At 47.3% G+C, this 18,695-nt stretch overlaps 1 protein-coding gene across 4 annotated transcripts in view; it reads left to right on the forward strand.

Moving 5' to 3' along the window:
* Window positions 1-18,695, forward strand: part of LOC106563560 (ryanodine receptor 1) — a 138,381-nt gene that overhangs the window by 13,911 nt on the left and 105,775 nt on the right. For 3 of the 4 annotated variants that reach the window (XM_014129242.2, XM_014129244.2, XM_014129248.2), the window contains exons 1-18: window positions 4,524-4,639; window positions 4,767-4,900; window positions 4,998-5,239; window positions 5,334-5,526; window positions 5,634-5,850; window positions 5,925-6,029; window positions 6,151-6,254; window positions 6,337-6,420; window positions 6,735-6,894; window positions 7,807-7,954; window positions 8,593-8,798; window positions 8,891-9,065; window positions 9,400-9,608; window positions 9,766-10,118; window positions 11,003-11,129; window positions 11,291-11,451; window positions 11,638-11,800; window positions 12,397-12,483. In XM_014129242.2, the coding sequence (XP_013984717.2) occupies window positions 5,068-5,239; window positions 5,334-5,526; window positions 5,634-5,850; window positions 5,925-6,029; window positions 6,151-6,254; window positions 6,337-6,420; window positions 6,735-6,894; window positions 7,807-7,954; window positions 8,593-8,798; window positions 8,891-9,065; window positions 9,400-9,608; window positions 9,766-10,118; window positions 11,003-11,129; window positions 11,291-11,451; window positions 11,638-11,800; window positions 12,397-12,483 (2,664 nt within the window). In that variant the 5' untranslated portion in view covers window positions 4,524-4,639; window positions 4,767-4,900; window positions 4,998-5,067. Of the gene's footprint in view, window positions 1-63; window positions 177-280; window positions 381-998; window positions 1,096-1,174; window positions 1,250-1,348; window positions 1,506-1,656; window positions 1,822-2,004; window positions 2,127-2,326; window positions 2,517-4,031; window positions 4,168-4,324; window positions 4,421-4,520; window positions 4,640-4,766; window positions 4,901-4,997; window positions 5,240-5,333; window positions 5,527-5,633; window positions 5,851-5,924; window positions 6,030-6,150; window positions 6,255-6,336; window positions 6,421-6,734; window positions 6,895-7,806; window positions 7,955-8,592; window positions 8,799-8,890; window positions 9,066-9,399; window positions 9,609-9,765; window positions 10,119-11,002; window positions 11,130-11,290; window positions 11,452-11,637; window positions 11,801-12,396; window positions 12,484-18,695 lie in introns of those variants that run through there. The other variant, XM_045690076.1, reaches the window with a different exon arrangement.

Raw genomic sequence — 18,695 nt, forward strand, 5'->3', positions numbered from 1 at the left:
GCATCTTTTCTGCGCCGTGTTCATATTGCTCATTAGTTGACTGATGCATTTATTCCTTCACAGGGGAGGCATGCTGGTGGACCATTCATCCTGCGTCAAAGCAGAGATCAGAGGGAGAGAAGGTTAGGGTGGGAGATGACCTCATCCTGGTCAGTGTGTCCTCTGAGAGATACCTGGTGAGCCATGTTGGTGACACACTGCCAAGTGGACTTTCAGACAAAGGTTAGGGATGCAGCTGACATGTTCTTGTCTCTCTCTGTCTCTCTCTCTCTCTCTCCAGCATCTCTCCTATGCCAGTGGTGACCTCATGGTGGACGCCTCCTTCATGCAGACCCTGTGGACCATGAACCCTGTGATGTCTGGCTGTGAACTTGCGGAAGGTGTGTATATGTTTTGATTGTTTTTCTATTTCATAATCATGAGTTTATTATCTAGAAACACTACACTTGACTGCCATGTCTTTCTCGTGTGGAATATGACCCCTGGGTGACTCATAACTGCAGGCAACAGATTACCATGCCTGGGTGTCTTTATTATTTCCATTGCAATTTCCTACTGTCCACTAGGTGGCGACTCAAGAGCCTATTACCATCTCGTAGGCTCATGCTAGGGTCTTGTTGATGGGCGCACAGAGGATCGCGGGTTCAATCCCAGTGCTAGGCACTCATTTTTATTTGTAACTTTGACCTTTTAACCCTATCCCAATCCTTAACCCTTACCTTAACCACTCTGAATTAATGCCTAAACGTAACTGCGGAGTTTCGGTTTCACTTTTGCACAGTTTGACTGACAGCTAACATAAATTAAAATATTCTGAATTTAAAACGGCCACACAGTGCATAATATACAGACAGCACCACACATGGCCCCACAGTGTATAATTTATCCGGCCTCACAGTGCATATCTCTGTTGCTGCAGTTATGCACTGGGGGACTGCATTTTCTTTGGTGATTGAGTTGGTCTTTCTCTCATTGTTGATGTAACATTATCCCCTCAGGCTTTCTGACTGGAGGCTATGTTCTTAGACTGTTCCATGGTCACATGGACGAGTGCTTGGCTATCCCTGCTGCCGAGCAAGGAGACAACCAGCGCAGGTGATGAAAACTGTTGAATTATTCCACATTTAATCAGATACGTTATCATCTGTCACTAACAGCCCATCTCTGTTTTCAGAATTGCTCATTATGAAGGGGGTGCTGTCTGTAGCCATGCCCGGTCACTATGGAGACTAGAACCCCTCCGGATTGGGTGAGCGAATGCCCTTGTGTCCATCAGCTTTAAGTGAGATAAACCATTCACATTTCTTATGCGTTCTCTCCTTGGGGTTATAATTATGGCTCTGTGTAGATGGAGTGGAGGTCACATGAAATGGGGCCAGTCGTTCCGAGTGCGTCATATAACCACAGGTCGCTACCTCTGCCTGGATGAAGAGAAAGGACTGATGGTGGTGGACTCTGAAAAAGCCAATGCCAAGATGTCAGCCTTCTGCTTCAGAATCTCCAAGGTCAGGGTCATCACAAACGGCAGTATGAAAATAAAAAGAGCAGTAGTCCATTTCATAGAAGGTAACAACATTTCCATCATCCCTCCATACCCAGCACTGTTGATGTTGTGTTGAATTCCTTCTCCTTGTTGTTTAACATTCCACCCTGCAGGAAAAGGTGGAGGTGGTTAAGAAGCGAGATGTGGAGGGCATGGGCACGCCAGAGATCAAGTATGGGGAGTCCATGTGTTTTGTACAGCACATCTCCACTGGCCTCTGGCTTACATACGCCTCTGTCGATGCCAAGTCCGCTCGCCTGGGACCTCTTAAGAGGAAGGTATGGAGGACTAATGTGGCAACGTGCCCTGAACACCTAAAGGACAGGAAGAACAACGTCAAACTACATGCTAAGACAAAATAAATACATTTTAGTGCCTGTTAAAGTACTCTATAGTCAGCTTCTCCCTTGAATGAACCTAGTTTTTATCCATGTTGATAATGCACCCCTTGTATCTGTCAGGCCATCCTTCATAAGGAGGGCCACATGGACGATGCCCTGACCATGGCCCGCTCCCAGACAGAGGAGTTCCAGGCTGCTCGTATGATCTACAACACAGCAGGCCTCTTCACCCAGTTCATCAAGTATGGCCCCTCTCCACTGTGCTTGCTGTCTGAGCACATACCTAGGAATCTCTGAACATGTTCATGTTTGTGCACATTATGGTGTTATGTATAAACCCCCTTTGACTTACTGCTATCCTTCAGGAGGGCCAGATGGCCCTGCTTTAATGTTTGACCTCATGGTCAGTGCAGTGACATTGTGGCTTGTTCTGTGTCTCCAGAGCGCTGGACTCTCTGAGTGGGAAGAACAAGTCATCTTCAGGCCCCCCGTCTCTGCCCATGGACTCAGTGGCCCTCTCCTTGCAGGACCTCATCTTCTACTTCCAGCCCCCAGAGGAGGAGCTGGAGCACGAGGAGAAACAGACCAAACTACGCTCCCTTAAGAACAGACAGAACCTCTTCCAAGAGGAGGTCAGTGCTCACAGACAGCAGGTCCAGAGGATACACTGTACAGTACATTCGGAAAGCATTCAGACACTTTCACTTTTTCCACATTTTGTTACGTTACAGGCTTATTCTAAAATGGATTCAATTGTTTTCCCCCCTCAATCTACACACAATACCCCACAATGACAAGGCAAAAACAGGTTTTTAGAAACTTTTGCAAATGTATAAAAAAACCCGGAAATATCACATTTACTTAAGTATTCAGACCCTTTACTCAGTACTTTGTTGAAGCACCTTTGGCAGCAATTACAGGCTCGAGTCTTCTTGGGTGTAACGCTACAAGCTTGGCGCACCTGCATTTGGGGAGTTTCTCCCATTCTTTTCTGCAGATCCTTTTCTTCAAGTATCTCTCTGTACTTTGCTCCGTTCATCTTTCCCTCGATCCTCACTAGTCTCCCAGTCCCTGCCGCTGAAAAACATCCCCACAGCATAGCTATGGTGCCTGGTTTCTTCCAGACATGACGCTTAGCATTCAGGCCAAAGAGTTCAATCTTGGTTTCATCAGACCAGAGAATCTTGTTTCTCATGGTCTGAGAGTGCTTTAGGTGCCTTTTGGCAAAATCCAAGCGGCTGTCATGCCCCTTTTACTGAGAAATGGCTTCTGTCTGGCCACTCTACCATAAAGGCCTGATTGGTGCAGTGCTGCAGAGATGGTTGACCTTCTGGAAGGTTCTCCCATCTCCACAGAGGAACTCTGGAGCTCTGTCAGAGTGACCATCAGGTTCTTGGTCACTTCCCTGACCAAGGCTCTTCTCTCCCGATTGCTCAGTTTGGCCGGGCGGCCAGCTCTAGGAAGAGTCTTGGTGGTTCCAACCTTCTTCCATTTAGGAATGATGGCCACTGTGTTCTTGGGGACTTTCAATGCTGCTGATATTTTTTGGTACCCTTCCCCAGATCTGTGCCTCGACACAATCCTGTCTCAGAGCTCTAAGGACAATTCCTTTGACCTCATGGCTTGGTTTTTGCTCTGGCATGCACTGTCAACTGTGGGACCTTATATAGACAGGTGTGTGGTTTCCAAATCATGTCCAATCAATTGAATTTACCACAGGTGGACTCCAATCAAGTTGTAGAAACATCTCAAGGATGATCAATGGAAACAGGATTCACCCGAGCTCAATTTTGAGTCTCATAGCAAAGGGTCTGAGTACTTACTGTATGTAAATAACGTAAAATCTGTTTTTGATTTGTCATTATGGGGTATTGTGTGTTGATTGATGAGGGAAAAGTATTATTTAATCAATTTTAGAATAAGGCTGTAGCGTAACAAAATGTGTAAAAAGTCCAGGTGTCTGAATACTTTCTGAATGCGCTTTATATTTATTCTGTTGAGGAAGAACTGCAAGTAAGCATTTCACTGTATCATTACACCCGCTGTATTTTGTGCTGTGACAAATAAACTTTGATTTACTTTCTAAATATTTTCCCTGAACTGCTCCTGCCTTTGGTATTCTCATGCTTTTTGTGCCATTCCAACAGGGCATGATCACCCTGGTGCTGGACTGTATTGACCGACTCAATGTCTACAACACGGCGGCCCACTTCTCCGAGTTTGCAGGAGAGGAGGCTGCCGAGTCTTGGAAGGAGATAGTTAATCTCCTCTATGAGCTGCTGGGTATGTGACCTGCTATTGATCCTTTCATTTCGTGTTCCAAGGTACATCACCTTCTCTGCATTGCTGTGGTTATTGTGCCAGCATGCCCGTCATCCTGAACACGACCAAGCTCTGATCGGGTATTGTCTGTTCTCTCTGTCATTGTCTTCATATGAAGCCTCACTGATCAGGGGGAACCGGGCAAACTGTGCACTGTTCTGTGATAATCTGGATTGGCTGGTCAGCAAACTGGACCGTCTGGAGGCCTCCTCAGGTAAAGTCCCCTTTCAGAACCTTTATCACCCCTTTCAGATTGACTTTAATGTGTTTTGGGTGAATCGTCAGTGTTTCATTGTGTATTATCTTCACCGCAGGCATCCTGGAGGTGCTATACTGTGTTCTGATTGAGAGTCCAGAGGTTTTGAACATTATCCAGGAGAACCACATTAAATCTATCATTTCTCTACTGGATAAGCATGGACGCAATCACAAGGTCAGTGAATATTATTTAAGCCTGTATTTATCCAGACAAGTGTTCAATGGTTAATCTGGTTGGAAGTCCAGCGGTAATTTGGGAATCATAAGCCCTTTGACCTTGCTCTCTCCCTGTGTTTTCTTAGGTGTTGGATGTGCTCTGCTCTTTGTGTGTGTGTAATGGGGTGGCTGTAAGGTCCAATCAGAATCTCATCACAGAGAATCTGCTTCCGGGTCGCGATCTCCTCCTGCAGTCCAACATCATCAATTATGTCACCAGGTGTGACATCTGGCCATTCTAAATACAGTTAGTTGAATATCCAATTCGTTTTTTCCTTCAAACCGTTAAGGTTGTGGTTATTTTCCTCCCCCCTCAGTGTGAGGCCCAACATCTTCCTAGGAACGTGTGGAGGATCAACTCAGTATAAGAAGTGGTATTTTGAGGTGATGGTGGACCATGTAGAGCCCTTCCTGACCGCCCAGGTCTTCCACCTGCGTGTGGGCTGGGCTCTGACTGATGGCTACAGCCCCTACCCTGGAGGTGGTGAGGGCTGGGGTGGTAACGGGGTGGGGGACGACCTCTACTCATACGCCTTTGATGGACTCCACCTGTGGTCAGGTACAGTCAGCAGGGCTTATCTGTAGAATGCAGTTCTCTTTGACTAGGTTGAGGTGATGCTGACCTCTGTGTGTCTGTCTGTCTGTCTCCCCAGGACGAGTCCCACGTCATGTCGCCACCCCCAACATGCACATTCTAGCCGCAGACGATGTGGTCAGCTGCTGCCTTGATCTGAGTGTGCCCAGTATTTCGTTCCGTATCAACGGGCACCCGGTGCAGGGCATGTTTGAGAACTTCAACCTAGATGGCCTATTCTTCCCTGTCGTCAGCTTCTCTGCAGGCGTCAAGTGAGAACCGCTGATGGGGCTAACAGGGCTGTTGTTATTTAGAATCTGACAGAGAGGATGTAGAATGAGTCATCACTGTTAATGTTGTTCTTCTTTAAAACGTCCAGGGTTCGTTTTCTCCTGGGAGGGCGTCATGGAGACTTTAAATTCCTCCCACCCCCAGGCTATGCTCCATGCTATGAGGCTGTGCTGCCCAAGGATCAACTGCATATTGAGCCCATCAAGGAGTATAAGCATGATGTCAATGGTGTCCGCAATCTGTTGGGGCCTACACAGTCCCTCTCGCACACAGCCTTCACCCCTTGCCCTGTGGACACAGCACAGGTAAAACTCTTGACTTATCAATGCATCTCTCTGTCTCCTTTCTCTTGCTTCCATTCACCATATTGTCCTTTCAGATTGTGCTTCCACCTCACTTGGAGCGCATTCGGGAGAAGCTGGCAGAAAACAGCCATGAGCTATGGGCTGTCACTCGCATTGAACAAGGATGGACCTATGGGTCGGTGAGTGCTTCCCATACTGCCCTATTCAACTCACACTGCTTACATGACTGACTGATATCTATTTACTTCAATCTGGCAAACAAATTGTTTCTGTCCTCTGCTTGCATTTCCTCTACTCCAGTTCCGAGATGACAACAAGAAACTGCACCCCTGCCTGGTAGATTTCCAGAGCCTGCCAGAGCCAGAGAAGAATTACAACCTTGCCATGTCAGTAGAAACACTCAAGTGAGTCAAGGTCTTGTACACTTCCTCTCCGCCTAGTGTGTGTGTGTGTGAGCCCAGTATTCACTACCTCTGTTTCTCAAAGGACTCTACTGGCGCTGGGCTGCCATGTGGGCATGGGAGATGAGAAAGCAGAGGAGAACCTGAAGAACATCAAGATGCCCAAGACGTGAGTCAGACCTCAAAACAGGATCTCAGACTATTTTAAACATTGACTTAATTATTCTCTGATATTAACTTACATGGTTGACAGTATTGTTTTCTGACGAAGGCCGTGAGGCCGATACGTAAGCTTATTAAAGATCAGTGATACTATCAAGAGCATGGGCGGTTTCCTTTTTCATTCACATTATCAGAGATAAACGTTTTGAAATGTTGGATTGTCATTTAAGTAGAGGCCTGTTCACTTAGTGAGTGTAATAGAAGAGTCCTAATGACATCTCACTTACTAGTCTAATCATAACATCATGTTTGGTCCATTAGGTATATGATGAGTAGTGGATACAAGCCGGCCCCTCTGGACCTCAACCATGTCAAGCTGACACCCAACCAGACCAACCTAGTGGAGAGACTGGCAGAGAATGGGCACAACGTGTGGGCTCGTGACAGGGTTCACCAGGGATGGACCTACAGCATTGTACAGGTATCTTTCATCTCTCTCTGATCCTGTGGGAAAGCTAACCTGTGATAACAGCTTAAGTCATTTTAGACAATGACTGATGAATATCAATTGTGTTTCTGTCAGGTGGCTTTTAACGCACACGAAGGCGTACAGGTGGGCACACAACAAGCTCACCCAAAGTTATGCAGATACTTTGTCAAAGTTGAAGTCTGGGTGAAGTATGAGTCCTACTGACTCATGAGTTGTCGTAGTTATGATGTTTTCAGAGCCAACATTTATGTAACTGTTGTGGAAATTCTTCCACAGGGACACTCAAAGTCAATGAATCATCGTTTATTGTCAGCGTGCTGGAGAGGTTCCAACCAACTCAATGCACCGTAGTACACATGTCTGTCAGGAGCTCTACCGGGGCAGTCCCAGCAGTTGTCTTATACACGGCTATACACAGACAAGTTATATTTGCAAGATTTAGCATAATTCATTAATCATTACCGTTTTGTTTCATCCATGTGATCGACCAATACTGTTTCATAACATGTGACAGACCAACACCTCACAAGGCTTCTATTCTCTAAGCTGAGACCTTGTAACTGAGATATCTTTAGTTTTTTCTCAAAACACGGTCTGGGCCTACTTCCAAATTGCAGCTACTGATAGGTGTGATTTGTACAGTCAGTCACTTGCATGAACACAGAAATTGGTTTATAGAACAGCACATGAATAGAACATAGAAATTATTTATAAGAATAGCACCAACATTAAAATTTCCCTTACATAACTATTCAAGATGTTTAGAAAAACAAACAATAAGGTTCTTGGAGCTTTCTTTATTCAGTATCAATCTTTCCAGGAGATTAAAGTCCATAACTTGCACAATCATTCTATGACACACACAATTGTTGGTTGATTTTATCTGTTTATTTCCATGTTCAGGACATAACGAACAAGCGCAACCCGCGCCTGGTGCCATACAACCTGCTGGACGAAAAGACCAAGAAGACCAACAGAGACAGTGTCTGTGCAGCTGTCCGCACTCTCATCGGCTACGGTTACAACATTGAGCCACCTGACCAAGAGAGCAGTGAGTCTATCCGTCTGTCTGCCAAGATATAAACTGATCTAGTACCGAGACGGACCCCCCTTAGCATCCAGAACAGTCTGAATTCTTCGGGGTATGGAACCGTTGCTCAATTGGTATCATGGGACCTAACTTGTCCCAGGAAAACATTCCCCCACACCTGACTGGATGTTTTTTGTTTGTCTCACCATTCTCGGTAAACCCTAGACACTGTTGTGCATGAAAAGCTATTTCTGAGATACTGAAACCGGCGCACCTGGCACTGAAGATCATACCACGCTCAAAGTCACTTAGGTCATTTGTTTTGCCCATTGAAACATTCAATTGAACAGTAACTGAATGCCTCGATGCCTGTCTGACTGTTTTGTATAGCAAGCCACGGCCACGTGACCCACTGTCTGCAGGAGCGAACCATTTTTGTGAACAGGGTTGTGTACCTAATAAACGGTCCAATGAGTATGTGTGTGTGTGTATACACACACACACACACACACACACACACACACACACACACACACACACACACACACATATACATACATACATACATACATACATACATACATACATACATATATTGAACTGTGTATATAATGAATATATAACCTGTTAATAATGTCACCTGAATCTGTTTGTGTTAGGTGGTCATGGGGAAGGTCATTCCCGTGAAGATAAGATCCGGGTGTTCCGAGCTGAGAAGTCATACGCGGTGACCCAGGGGAAGTGGTACTTTGAGTTTGATGCTGTGACTGTGGGGGAGATGAGAGTGGGTTGGGCCAGACCCAGTGTCCGCGCTGACAAAGAGCTGGGAACAGACGAGCTCGCCTATGTATTCAATGGTTTCAAGGTATGGTTGGTGATAAATGTTCTGTTCTGTGTCTGTTTTAGGGAAAACATTTACTAACATGTCCTATTTGAACTTTGACCGTTCTTTTTTAGGCTCAACGTTGGCATGTGGGCAATGAGCCGTTTGGTCGTATCTGGTTGCCAGGTGACGTGGTGGGCTGTATGATTGACCTGGTAGAGCAGAACATCTTCTTCACCCTGAACGGAGAGATGCTCATCAGTGACTCTGGCTCTGAGATGGCCTTCAAGGACATTGACATAGGAGATGGTGAGTGACGGATGGGGAGGCTGCTGGGGCTTGGAGGTGACGGATGGGGAGGCTGCTGGGGCTTGGAGGTGACGGATGGGGAGGCTGCTGGGGCTTGGAGGTGACGGATGTTGAGGCTGCTGGGGCTTGGAGGTGACGGATGGGGAGGCTGCTGGGGCTTGGAGGTGACGGATGGGGAGGCTGCTGGGGCTTGGAGGTGACGGATGGGGAGGCTGCTGGGGCTTGGAGGTGACGGATGGGGAGGCTGCTGGGGCTTGGGAGGTAAATCCTTATAGGATGGATCTACTGATTTTAGATGCGTGTTATTCATTAAACTGCATCTGCCGATCTCCAGGTTTTATCCCTGTGTGTAGTCTGGGCCTGTCTCAGGTTGGCCGGCTCAACCTGGGCCAGAATGTCAGCAGCCTGCGCTACTTCACCATCTGTGGCCTTCAGGAGGGCTTTGAACCCTTCGCCATCAACATGAAGAGAGACATTACCATGTGGTTCAGCAAGAGCCTGCCCCAGTTCATTCCTGTTCCTACAGAACACCCTCACGTTGATGTACAGTACACCATATGTTGTTTAACAGCAGTGTGTTGGAATGGCTTCCCTTCCTATATTTTATAATTCCATTTAAAACACGTTAACATTCAAATGTTCTCTTCTGTGGGTTTTCAATATGTGATTTCCTGCCCTTTCTCTCACGTCCCCTGTGTAGGTGTCCCGTGTGGATGGGACGGTGGACAACGCTCCCTGTCTGAAACTGACCCACAAGACCTTCGGTTCTCAGAATGCCAACACCGATCTGCTGTTCCTGAGGCTCAGTATGCCCGTGGAGTTCCACGAGACCTTTAAAATCATGGCTGGGACCACCCCCCTGACACGAACCCTGACCATCCCCGAGGACCAGGTCCTGGAGGTGGACCCCGACTCTGACTTTGAGGTGCTGAAGAAGTCTGCTAGGCGCACAGAGAAGGAGGAGGAGAAGGAGCCCTCTGTGCCTAAGGAGATCTCCGTCAATGGAGGAGAGAACGTGAAAGATGCCTCTACAGAGAAGAGCAAGAAGAAGGGGTCAGTACTGAGTAGGGGTCAGATTAGTGAAGAGACAGACGATAGACTTGAGACAGGTCACAACTCTCTGTTGGAGAAGAGACAGGTCACAACTCTCTGTTTGAGAAGAGACAGGTCACAACTCTGTTGGAGAAGAGACAGGTCACAACTCTCTGTTGGAGAAGAGACAGGTCACAACTCTTTGTTGGAGAAGAGACAGGTCACAACTCTCTGTTGTAGAAGAGACAGGTCACAACTCTCTGTTGGAGAAGAGACAGGTCACAACTCTCTGTTGGAGAAGAGACAGGTCACAACTCTCTGTTGGAGAAGAGACAGGTCACAACTCTCTGTTGGAGAAGAGACAGGTCACAACTCTCTGTTGGAGAAGAGACAGGTCACAACTCTTTGTTGGAGAAGAGACAGGTCACAACTCTCTGTTGGAGAAGAGACAGGTCACAACTCTCTGTTGGAGAAGAGACAGGTCACAACTCTCTGTTGGAGAAGAGACAGGTCACAACTCTCTGTTGGAGAAGAGACAGGTCACAACTCTCTGTTGGAGAAGAGACAGGTCACAACTCTCTGTTGGAGAAGAGACAGGTCACAACTCTCTGTTGGAGAAGAGACAGGTCACAACTCTCTGTTGGAGAAGAGACAGGTCACAACTCTCTGTTGGAGAAGAGACAGGTCACAACTCTCTGTTGGAGAAGAGACAGGTCACAACTCTCTGTTGGAGAAGAGACAGGTCACAACTCTCTGTTGGAGAAGAGACAGATCACAACTCTCTGTTGGAGAAGAAAGTGGAAAGTGAATGCTGAAAACGGCACTTTAACTGTAATCGTCGTCATGTTTTCTCAGTCCTGTTGAAAAGGAGGCCCGACTACGCTGACATTGTGTGTTCCCCTCAGGTTCCTGTTCAAGGCCAAGAAGGCAGCTTTCACTCCGCCCCCTGTTGTTCCCACCATGCCCCGCCTGATGGAGGAAGTGGTCCCAGACGACAGAGATGACGATGACATCATCCTCAACACCACCACAGTATGACCTTTTACATCTCTTCAGATTCTCGTGCCTGAACCTTACTTCTCTTCACTGGGACATTTTTGTCTGGAAATATGTTATTTTTTTATTCATTTTTAGTTTTAGGTAGTTCAACTCCTTGTTAATCATGTTTTCTGCTCACATTCCTCTGTGTTCAGTACTATTATTCAGTGCGAGTTATTGCGGGACAAGAGCCCAGTGGGGTGTGGGTAGGCTGGATCACCCCTGACTACCATCAGTACGACCTGCACTTTGACCTCAGCAAAGTAAGAAATGTCACAGTCACCGTGGGAGATGACAAAGGCAACATACATGACAGGTGAGTAACGCGTCCCTGTGCACACACACACACACACACACACACACACACACACACACACACACACACACACACACACACACACACACACACACACACACACACACACACACACACACATGCACAGTATTCACAAAGACATAATACCTTAATATCTCCCTATGTTGTCTCTCCTGCCTCCCTCAGTATGAAGCGCAGTAACTGCTACATGGTGTGGGGAGGGGAGTTCAGCAGCTCCCAGCAGACCCGTGTCAGTCAGGAGGACTTTGTGATTGGCTGCCTTATTGACCTGGACACAGGACTCATGACTTTCACAGCCAATGGAAAAGAGATCAACACCTTCTACCAGGTGAGATGCAGTGTTCAGTGTAAACATGTATTCTGCATTGTGTCCCGCCACCCACCACCCGCCAACCCCTCTTTTACGCTACTGCTACTCTCTGTTTATCATATATGCATAGTCACTTTAACCATATCTACATGTACATACTACCTCAATCAGCCTGACTAACCGGTGCCTGTATATAGCCTCGCTACTGTATATAGCCTCGCTACTGTTATTTTTCACTGTCTTTTTACTGTTGTTTTTATTTCTTTACTTACCTATTGTTCACCTAATACCTTTTTTGCTCTGTTGGTTAGAGCCTGTAAGTAAGCACTTCACTGTAAGGTCTACACCTGTTGTATTCGGCGCACGTGACAAATAAGCTTTGATTTGATTTGTATTTCATTACTCAGAAGCATGTCAAGGGTTACTGGACTAATAATAAGCAAGGTACAAACTGCTCTGGGCTTGATTGATTGATTGAATTTATTAGACAATTTTAAGAACAAAGATAAGAGACGCCTCCACATACAATTCAAAAATCATCAAGGATAACACATTAAAGCTCAATCTAATTTCCATTGTGGTTTCCTGTGAAACACTGTGGTTGTTTGTTCCAGGTGGAGCCCAACACTAAACTGTTCCCAGCTGTCTTTGTCCTGCCCTCCAGTCAGAACATGCTGCAAGTGGACCTGGGGAAGCTGAAGGTCAGACTCATCGAGAATCACCCCTCCACTGTCTGCTTTTCAGTGTTACCCCTCCACTGTCTGCGTTTTACAGTTACCCCTCCACTGTCTGCGTTTTACAGTTACCCCTCCACTGTCTGCGTTTTACAGTGTTACCCCTCCACTGTCTGCGTTTTACAGTGTTACCCCTCCACTGTCTGCGTTTTACAGTGTTACCCCTCCGCTGTCTGCGTTTTACTAGTGTCACCCCTTGACTGTCTGCGTTTTACAGTGTTACCCCTCCACTGTCTACGTTTTACTAGTGTCACCCCTTGACTGTCTGTGTTTTACAGTGTTACACCCCTACTGTCTGCGTTTTATGGTGTTACCGCTCCACTGTCTGCGTTTTATGGTGTTACCCCTCCACAGTCTGCTTTACTGTGTACCACCTTTTATTTTACCGCTCCACTGTCTCGTTTTATGGTGTTACCCCTCCACAGTCTGCGTTTTACTAGTGTTACCCCTCCACTGTCTGCATTTTACTAGTGTCACCCCTCCACTGTCTGCATTTTACAGTGTTACCCCTCCACTATCTGCGTTTTATGGTGTTACCCCTCCACTGTCTGCATTTTTACTAGTGTCACCCCTCCACTGTCTGCATTTTATGGTGTTACCCCTCCACTGTCTGCGTTTTACAGTGTTACCCCTCCACTGTCTGCGTACTACTAGTGTCACCCCTCCACTGTCTGCGTTTTACAGTGTTATCCCTCCACTGTCTGCGTTTTACAGTGTTATCCCTCCACTGTCTGCATTTTACAGTGTTACCCATCTACTGTCTGCATTTTACAGTGTTACCCCTCCACTGTCTGCTTTCAGTGTTATCCCTCCACTGTCTGCGTTTTACAGTGTTACCCCTCCTCTGTCTGCGTTTTACAGTGTTACCCCTCCACTGTCTGCCTTTTACAGTGTTACCCCTCCACTGTCTGCGTTTTACAGTGTTATTCCCTCACTGTCTGCGTTTTACAGTGTTACCCCTCCACTGTCTGCGTTTTACAGTGTTACCCCTCCACTGTCTGCGCTTTACAGTGTTACCCCTCCACTGTCTGCGTTTTACAGTGTTATCCCTCCACTGTCTACGTTTTACACTGTCACCCCTCCACTGTCTGCGTTTTACAGTGTCACCCCTCCACTGTCTGCGTTTTACAGTGTCACCCCTCCACTGTCTGCGTTTTACAGTGTCACCCCTCCACTATCTGCGCTTTACAGTGTTATCCCTCCACTGTCTGCTTTTCAGTGTTACCCCTCCACTGTCTGCATTTTACAGTGTTACCCCTCCACTGTCTGCGTTTTACAGTGTTACCCCTCCACTATCTGCGCTTTACAGTGTTACCCCTCCACTGTCTGCGTTTTACAGTGTTACCCCTCCACTGTCTGCGTTTTACAGTGTTACCCCTCCGCTGTCTGCGTTTTACTAGTGTCACCCCTTGACTGTCTGCGTTTTACAGTGTTACCCCTCCACTGTCTACGTTTTACTAGTGTCACCCCTTGACTGTCTGTGTTTTACAGTGTTACACCCCTACTGTCTGCGTTTTATGGTGTTACCGCTCCACTGTCTGCGTTTTATGGTGTTACCCCTCCACAGTCTGCGTTTTACTAGTGTTACCCCTCCACTGTCTGCATTTTACTAGTGTCACCCCTCCACTGTCTGCATTTTACAGTGTTACCCCTCCACTATCTGCGTTTTATGGTGTTACCCCTCCACTGTCTGCATTTTTACTAGTGTCACCCCTCCACTGTCTGCATTTTATGGTGTTACCCCTCCACTGTCTGCGTTTTACAGTGTTACCCCTCCACTGTCTGCGTACTACTAGTGTCACCCCTCCACTGTCTGCGTTTTACAGTGTTATCCCTCCACTGTCTGCGTTTTACAGTGTTATCCCTCCACTGTCTGCATTTTACAGTGTTACCCATCTACTGTCTGCATTTTACAGTGTTACCCCTCCACTGTCTGCTTTCAGTGTTATCCCTCCACTGTCTGCGTTTTACAGTGTTACCCCTCCTCTGTCTGCGTTTTACAGTGTTACCCCTCCACTGTCTGCCTTTTACAGTGTTACCCCTCCACTGTCTGCGTTTTACAGTGTTATTCCCTCACTGTCTGCGTTTTACAGTGTTACCCCTCCACTGTCTGCGTTTTACAGTGTTACCCCTCCACTGTCTGCGCTTTACAGTGTTACCCCTCCACTGTCTGCGTTTTACAGTGTTATCCCTCCACTGTCTACGTTTTACACTGTTACCCCTCCACTGTCTGCGTTTTACAGTGTCACCCCTCCACTGTCTGCGTTTTACAGTGTCACCCCTCCACTGTCTGCGTTTTACAGTGTCAACCCTCCACTATCTGCGCTTTACAGTGTTATCCCTCCACTGTCTGCTTTTCAGTGTTACCCCTCCACTGTCTGCATTTTACAGTGTTACCCCTCCACTGTCTGCGTTTTACAGTGTTACCCCTCCACTATCTGCGCTTTACAGTGTTACCCCTCCACTGTCTGCGTTTTATGGTTTTACCCCTCCACTGTCTGCGTTTTACTAGTGTTACCCCTCCACTGTCTGCATTTTACTAGTGTCACCCCTCTACTGTCTGCATTTTACAGTGTTACCCCTCCACTATCTGCGTTTTATGGTGTTACCCCACCACTGTCTGCATTTTTACTAGTGTCACCCCTCCACTGTCTGCATTTTATGGTGTTACCTCTCCACTGTCTGCGTTTTACAGTGTTACCCCTCCACTGTCTGCGTACTACTAGTGTCACCCCTTCACTGTCTGCGTTTTACAGTGTTACCCCTCCACTGTCTGCGTTTTACAGTGTTATCCCTCCACTGTCTGCATTTTACAGTGTTACCCCTCCACTGTCTGCCTTTTACAGTGTTACCCCTCCACTGTCTGCGTTTTACAGTGTTATCCCCTCACTGTCTGCGTTTTACAGTGTTACCCCTCCACTGTCTGCGTTTTACAGTGTTACCCCTCCACTGTCTGCGTTTTACAGTGTTACCCCTCCACTGTCTGCGTTTTACAGTGTTTTCCCTCCACTGTCTGCGTTTTACAGTGTCACCCCTCCACTGTCTGCGTTTTACAGTGTCACCTCTCCACTGTCTGCGTTTTACAGTGTCACCCCTCCACTATCTGCGCTTTACAGAGTTATCCCTCCACTGTCTGCTTTTCAGTGTTACACCTCCACTGTCTGCATTTTACAGTGTTACCCCTCCACTGTCTGCGTTTTACAGTGTTACCCCTCCACTATCTGCGCTTTACAGTGTTACCCCTCCACTGTCTGCGTTTTATGGTTTTACCCCTCCACTGTCTGCATTTTACTAGTGTCATCCCTCCACTGTCTGCGTTTTACTAGTGTCACCCCTCACTGTCTGCGTTGTACAGTGTTACCCCTCCACTGTCTGCGTTTTACAGTGTCACCCCTCCACTGTCTGCGTTTTACAGTGTCACCCCTCCACTGTCTGCGTTTTACAGTGTCACCCCTCCACTGTCTGCGTTTTACAGTGTCACCCCTCCACTATCTGCGCTTTACAGTGTTATCCCTCCACTGTCTGCTTTTCAGTGTTACCCCTCCACTGTCTGCATTTTACAGTGTTACCCCTCCACTGTCTGCGTTTTACAGTGTTACCCCTCCACTATCTGCGCTTTACAGTGTTACCCCTCCACTGTCTGCGTTTTATGGTTTTACACCTCCACTGTCTGCATTTTACTAGTGTCATCCCTCCACTGTCTGCGTTTTACTAGTGTCACCCCTCCACTGTCTGCGTTTTACAGTGTTACCTCTCCACTGTCTGCGTTTTATAGTGTTACACCTCCACTGTCTGCGTTTTATGGTGTTATCCCTCCACTGTCTGAGTTTTATGGTGTTACCCCTCCAATGTTTGCGTTTTACAGTGTTACCCCTCCGCTGTCTGCATTTTACTAGTGTCACCCCTTGACTGTCTGCGTTTTACAGTGTTACCCCTCCACTGTCTACGTTTTACTAGTGTCACCCCTTGACTGTCTGCGTTTTACAGTGTTACCCCTCCACTGTCTGTGTTTTACAGTGTTACACCCCTACTGTCTGCGTTTTATGGTGTTACCGCTTAACTGTCTGCGTTTTATGGTGTTACCCCTCCACTGTCTGCGTTTTACTAGTGTTACCCCTCCACTGTCTGCATTTTACTAGTGTCACCCCTCAACTGTCTGCATTTTACAGTGTTACCCCTCCACTATCTGCGTTTTACACTGTTACCCCTCCACTGTCTGCGTTTTACAGTGTTACCCCTCCACTGTCTGCGTACTACTAGTGTCACCCCTCCACTGTCTGCGTTTTACAGTGTTATCCCTCCACTGTCTGCGTTTTACAGTGTTATCCCTCCACTGTCTGCATTTTACAGTGTTACCCATCTACTGTCTGCATTTTACAGTGTTACCCCTCCACTGTCTGCTTTCAGTGTTATCCCTCCACTGTCTGCGTTTTACAGTGTTACCCCTCCACTGTCTGCGTTTTACAGTGTTACCCCTCCACTATCTGCGCTTTACAGTGTTATCCCTCCACTGTCTGCTTTTCAATGTTACCCCTCCACTGTCTGCATTTTACAGTGTTACCCCTCCACTGTCTGCGTTTTACAGTGTTACCCCTCCACTGTCTGCGCTTTACAGTGTTACCCCTCCACTGTCTGCGTTTTACAGTGTTTACACCTCCACTGTCTGCATTTTACTAGTGTCATCCCTCCACTGTCTGCGTTTTACTAGTGTCACCCCTCCACTGTCTGCGTTTTACAGTGTTACCCCTCCACTGTCTGCGTTTTACAGTGTTACCCCTCCACTGTCTGCGTTTTACAGTGTTACCCCTCCACTGTCTGCGTTTTACAGTGTTACCCCTCCACTGTCTGCGTTTTACAGTGTTACCCCTCCACTGTCTGCGTTTTACTAGTGTCAACCCTCCACTGTCTGCGTTTTACAGTGTTACCCCCTCCACTGTCTGCGTTTTACAGTGTTACCCCTCCACCTGTCTGCGTTTTACAGTGTTACCCCCCACCTGTCTGCGTTTTACAGTGTCACCCCTCCACTGTCTGCGTTTTACAGTGTTACCCCTCCACAGTCTGCGTTTTACGGTGTTACCCCTCCACTGTCTGCGTTTTACAGTGTTACCCCTGCACTGTCTGCGCTTTACAGTGTTACCCCTCCACTGTCTGCTTTTCAGTGTTTTCCCTCCAATGTCTGCGTTTTATAGTGTTACCCCTCCACGGTCTGCGTTTTTATGGTGTTACCCCTCCACTGTCTGTGTTTTACGGTGTTACCCCTCCACTGTTTGCGTTTTACGGTGTTACCCCTCCAATGTTTGCGTTTTACAGTGTTACCCCTCCACTGTCTGCGTTTTACAGTGTTCCCCCCTCACTGTCTGCGTTTTACAGTGTTATCTCTCCACTGTCTGAGTTTTACAGTGTTACCCCTCCACTGTCTACATTTTACAGTGTCACCCCTCCACTGTCTGCGTTTTACAGTGTCACTCCCTCCACTGTCTGCGCTTTTACAGTGTTATCCCTCCACTGTCTGCTTTTCAGTGTTACCCCTCCACTGTCTGCGTTTTACAGTGTTACCCCTCCACTGTCTGCGTTTTACAGTGTTACCCCTCCACTGTCTGCCTTTTACAGTGTTACCCCTCCACTGTCTGCGTTTTACAGTGTTACACGTCCACTGTCTGCGCTTTACAGTGTTACCCCTCCACTGTCTGCGTTTTACAGTGTTACCCCTCCACTGTCTGCGTTTTACAGTGTTACCCCTCCACGGTCTGCGTTTTATGGTTCTACCCCTCCACTGTCTGCATTTTACTAGTGTCACCCCACCACTGTCTGCGTTTTACTAGTGTCACCCCTCCACTGTCTGCGTTTTACAGTGTTACCCCTCCACTGTCTGCGTTTTACAGTTACCACTCCACTGTCTGCTTTTCAGTTTTACCCGTCTACTGTCTGCGTTTTACAGTGTTACCCCCTCCACTGTCTGCGTTATTGTGTTACCCCTCCACTGTCTGCGTTTTCATGGTGTTACCCCTCCACTGTCTGTGTTTTACAGTGTTACCCCTCCACTGTCTGCGTTTTACAGTGTTACCCCTCCACTGTCTGCGTTTTACAGTTACCCCTCCACTCTCTGCGTTTTACAGTGTTACCCCTCCACTGTCTGCATTTACAGTGTTACCCCTCCACTGTCTTCGTTTTACAGTGTT

The sequence above is a fragment of the Salmo salar genome, chromosome ssa11 (genome assembly GCF_905237065.1).
Source record: "Salmo salar chromosome ssa11, Ssal_v3.1, whole genome shotgun sequence".
Lineage (NCBI taxonomy): Eukaryota > Metazoa > Chordata > Actinopteri > Salmoniformes > Salmonidae > Salmo > Salmo salar.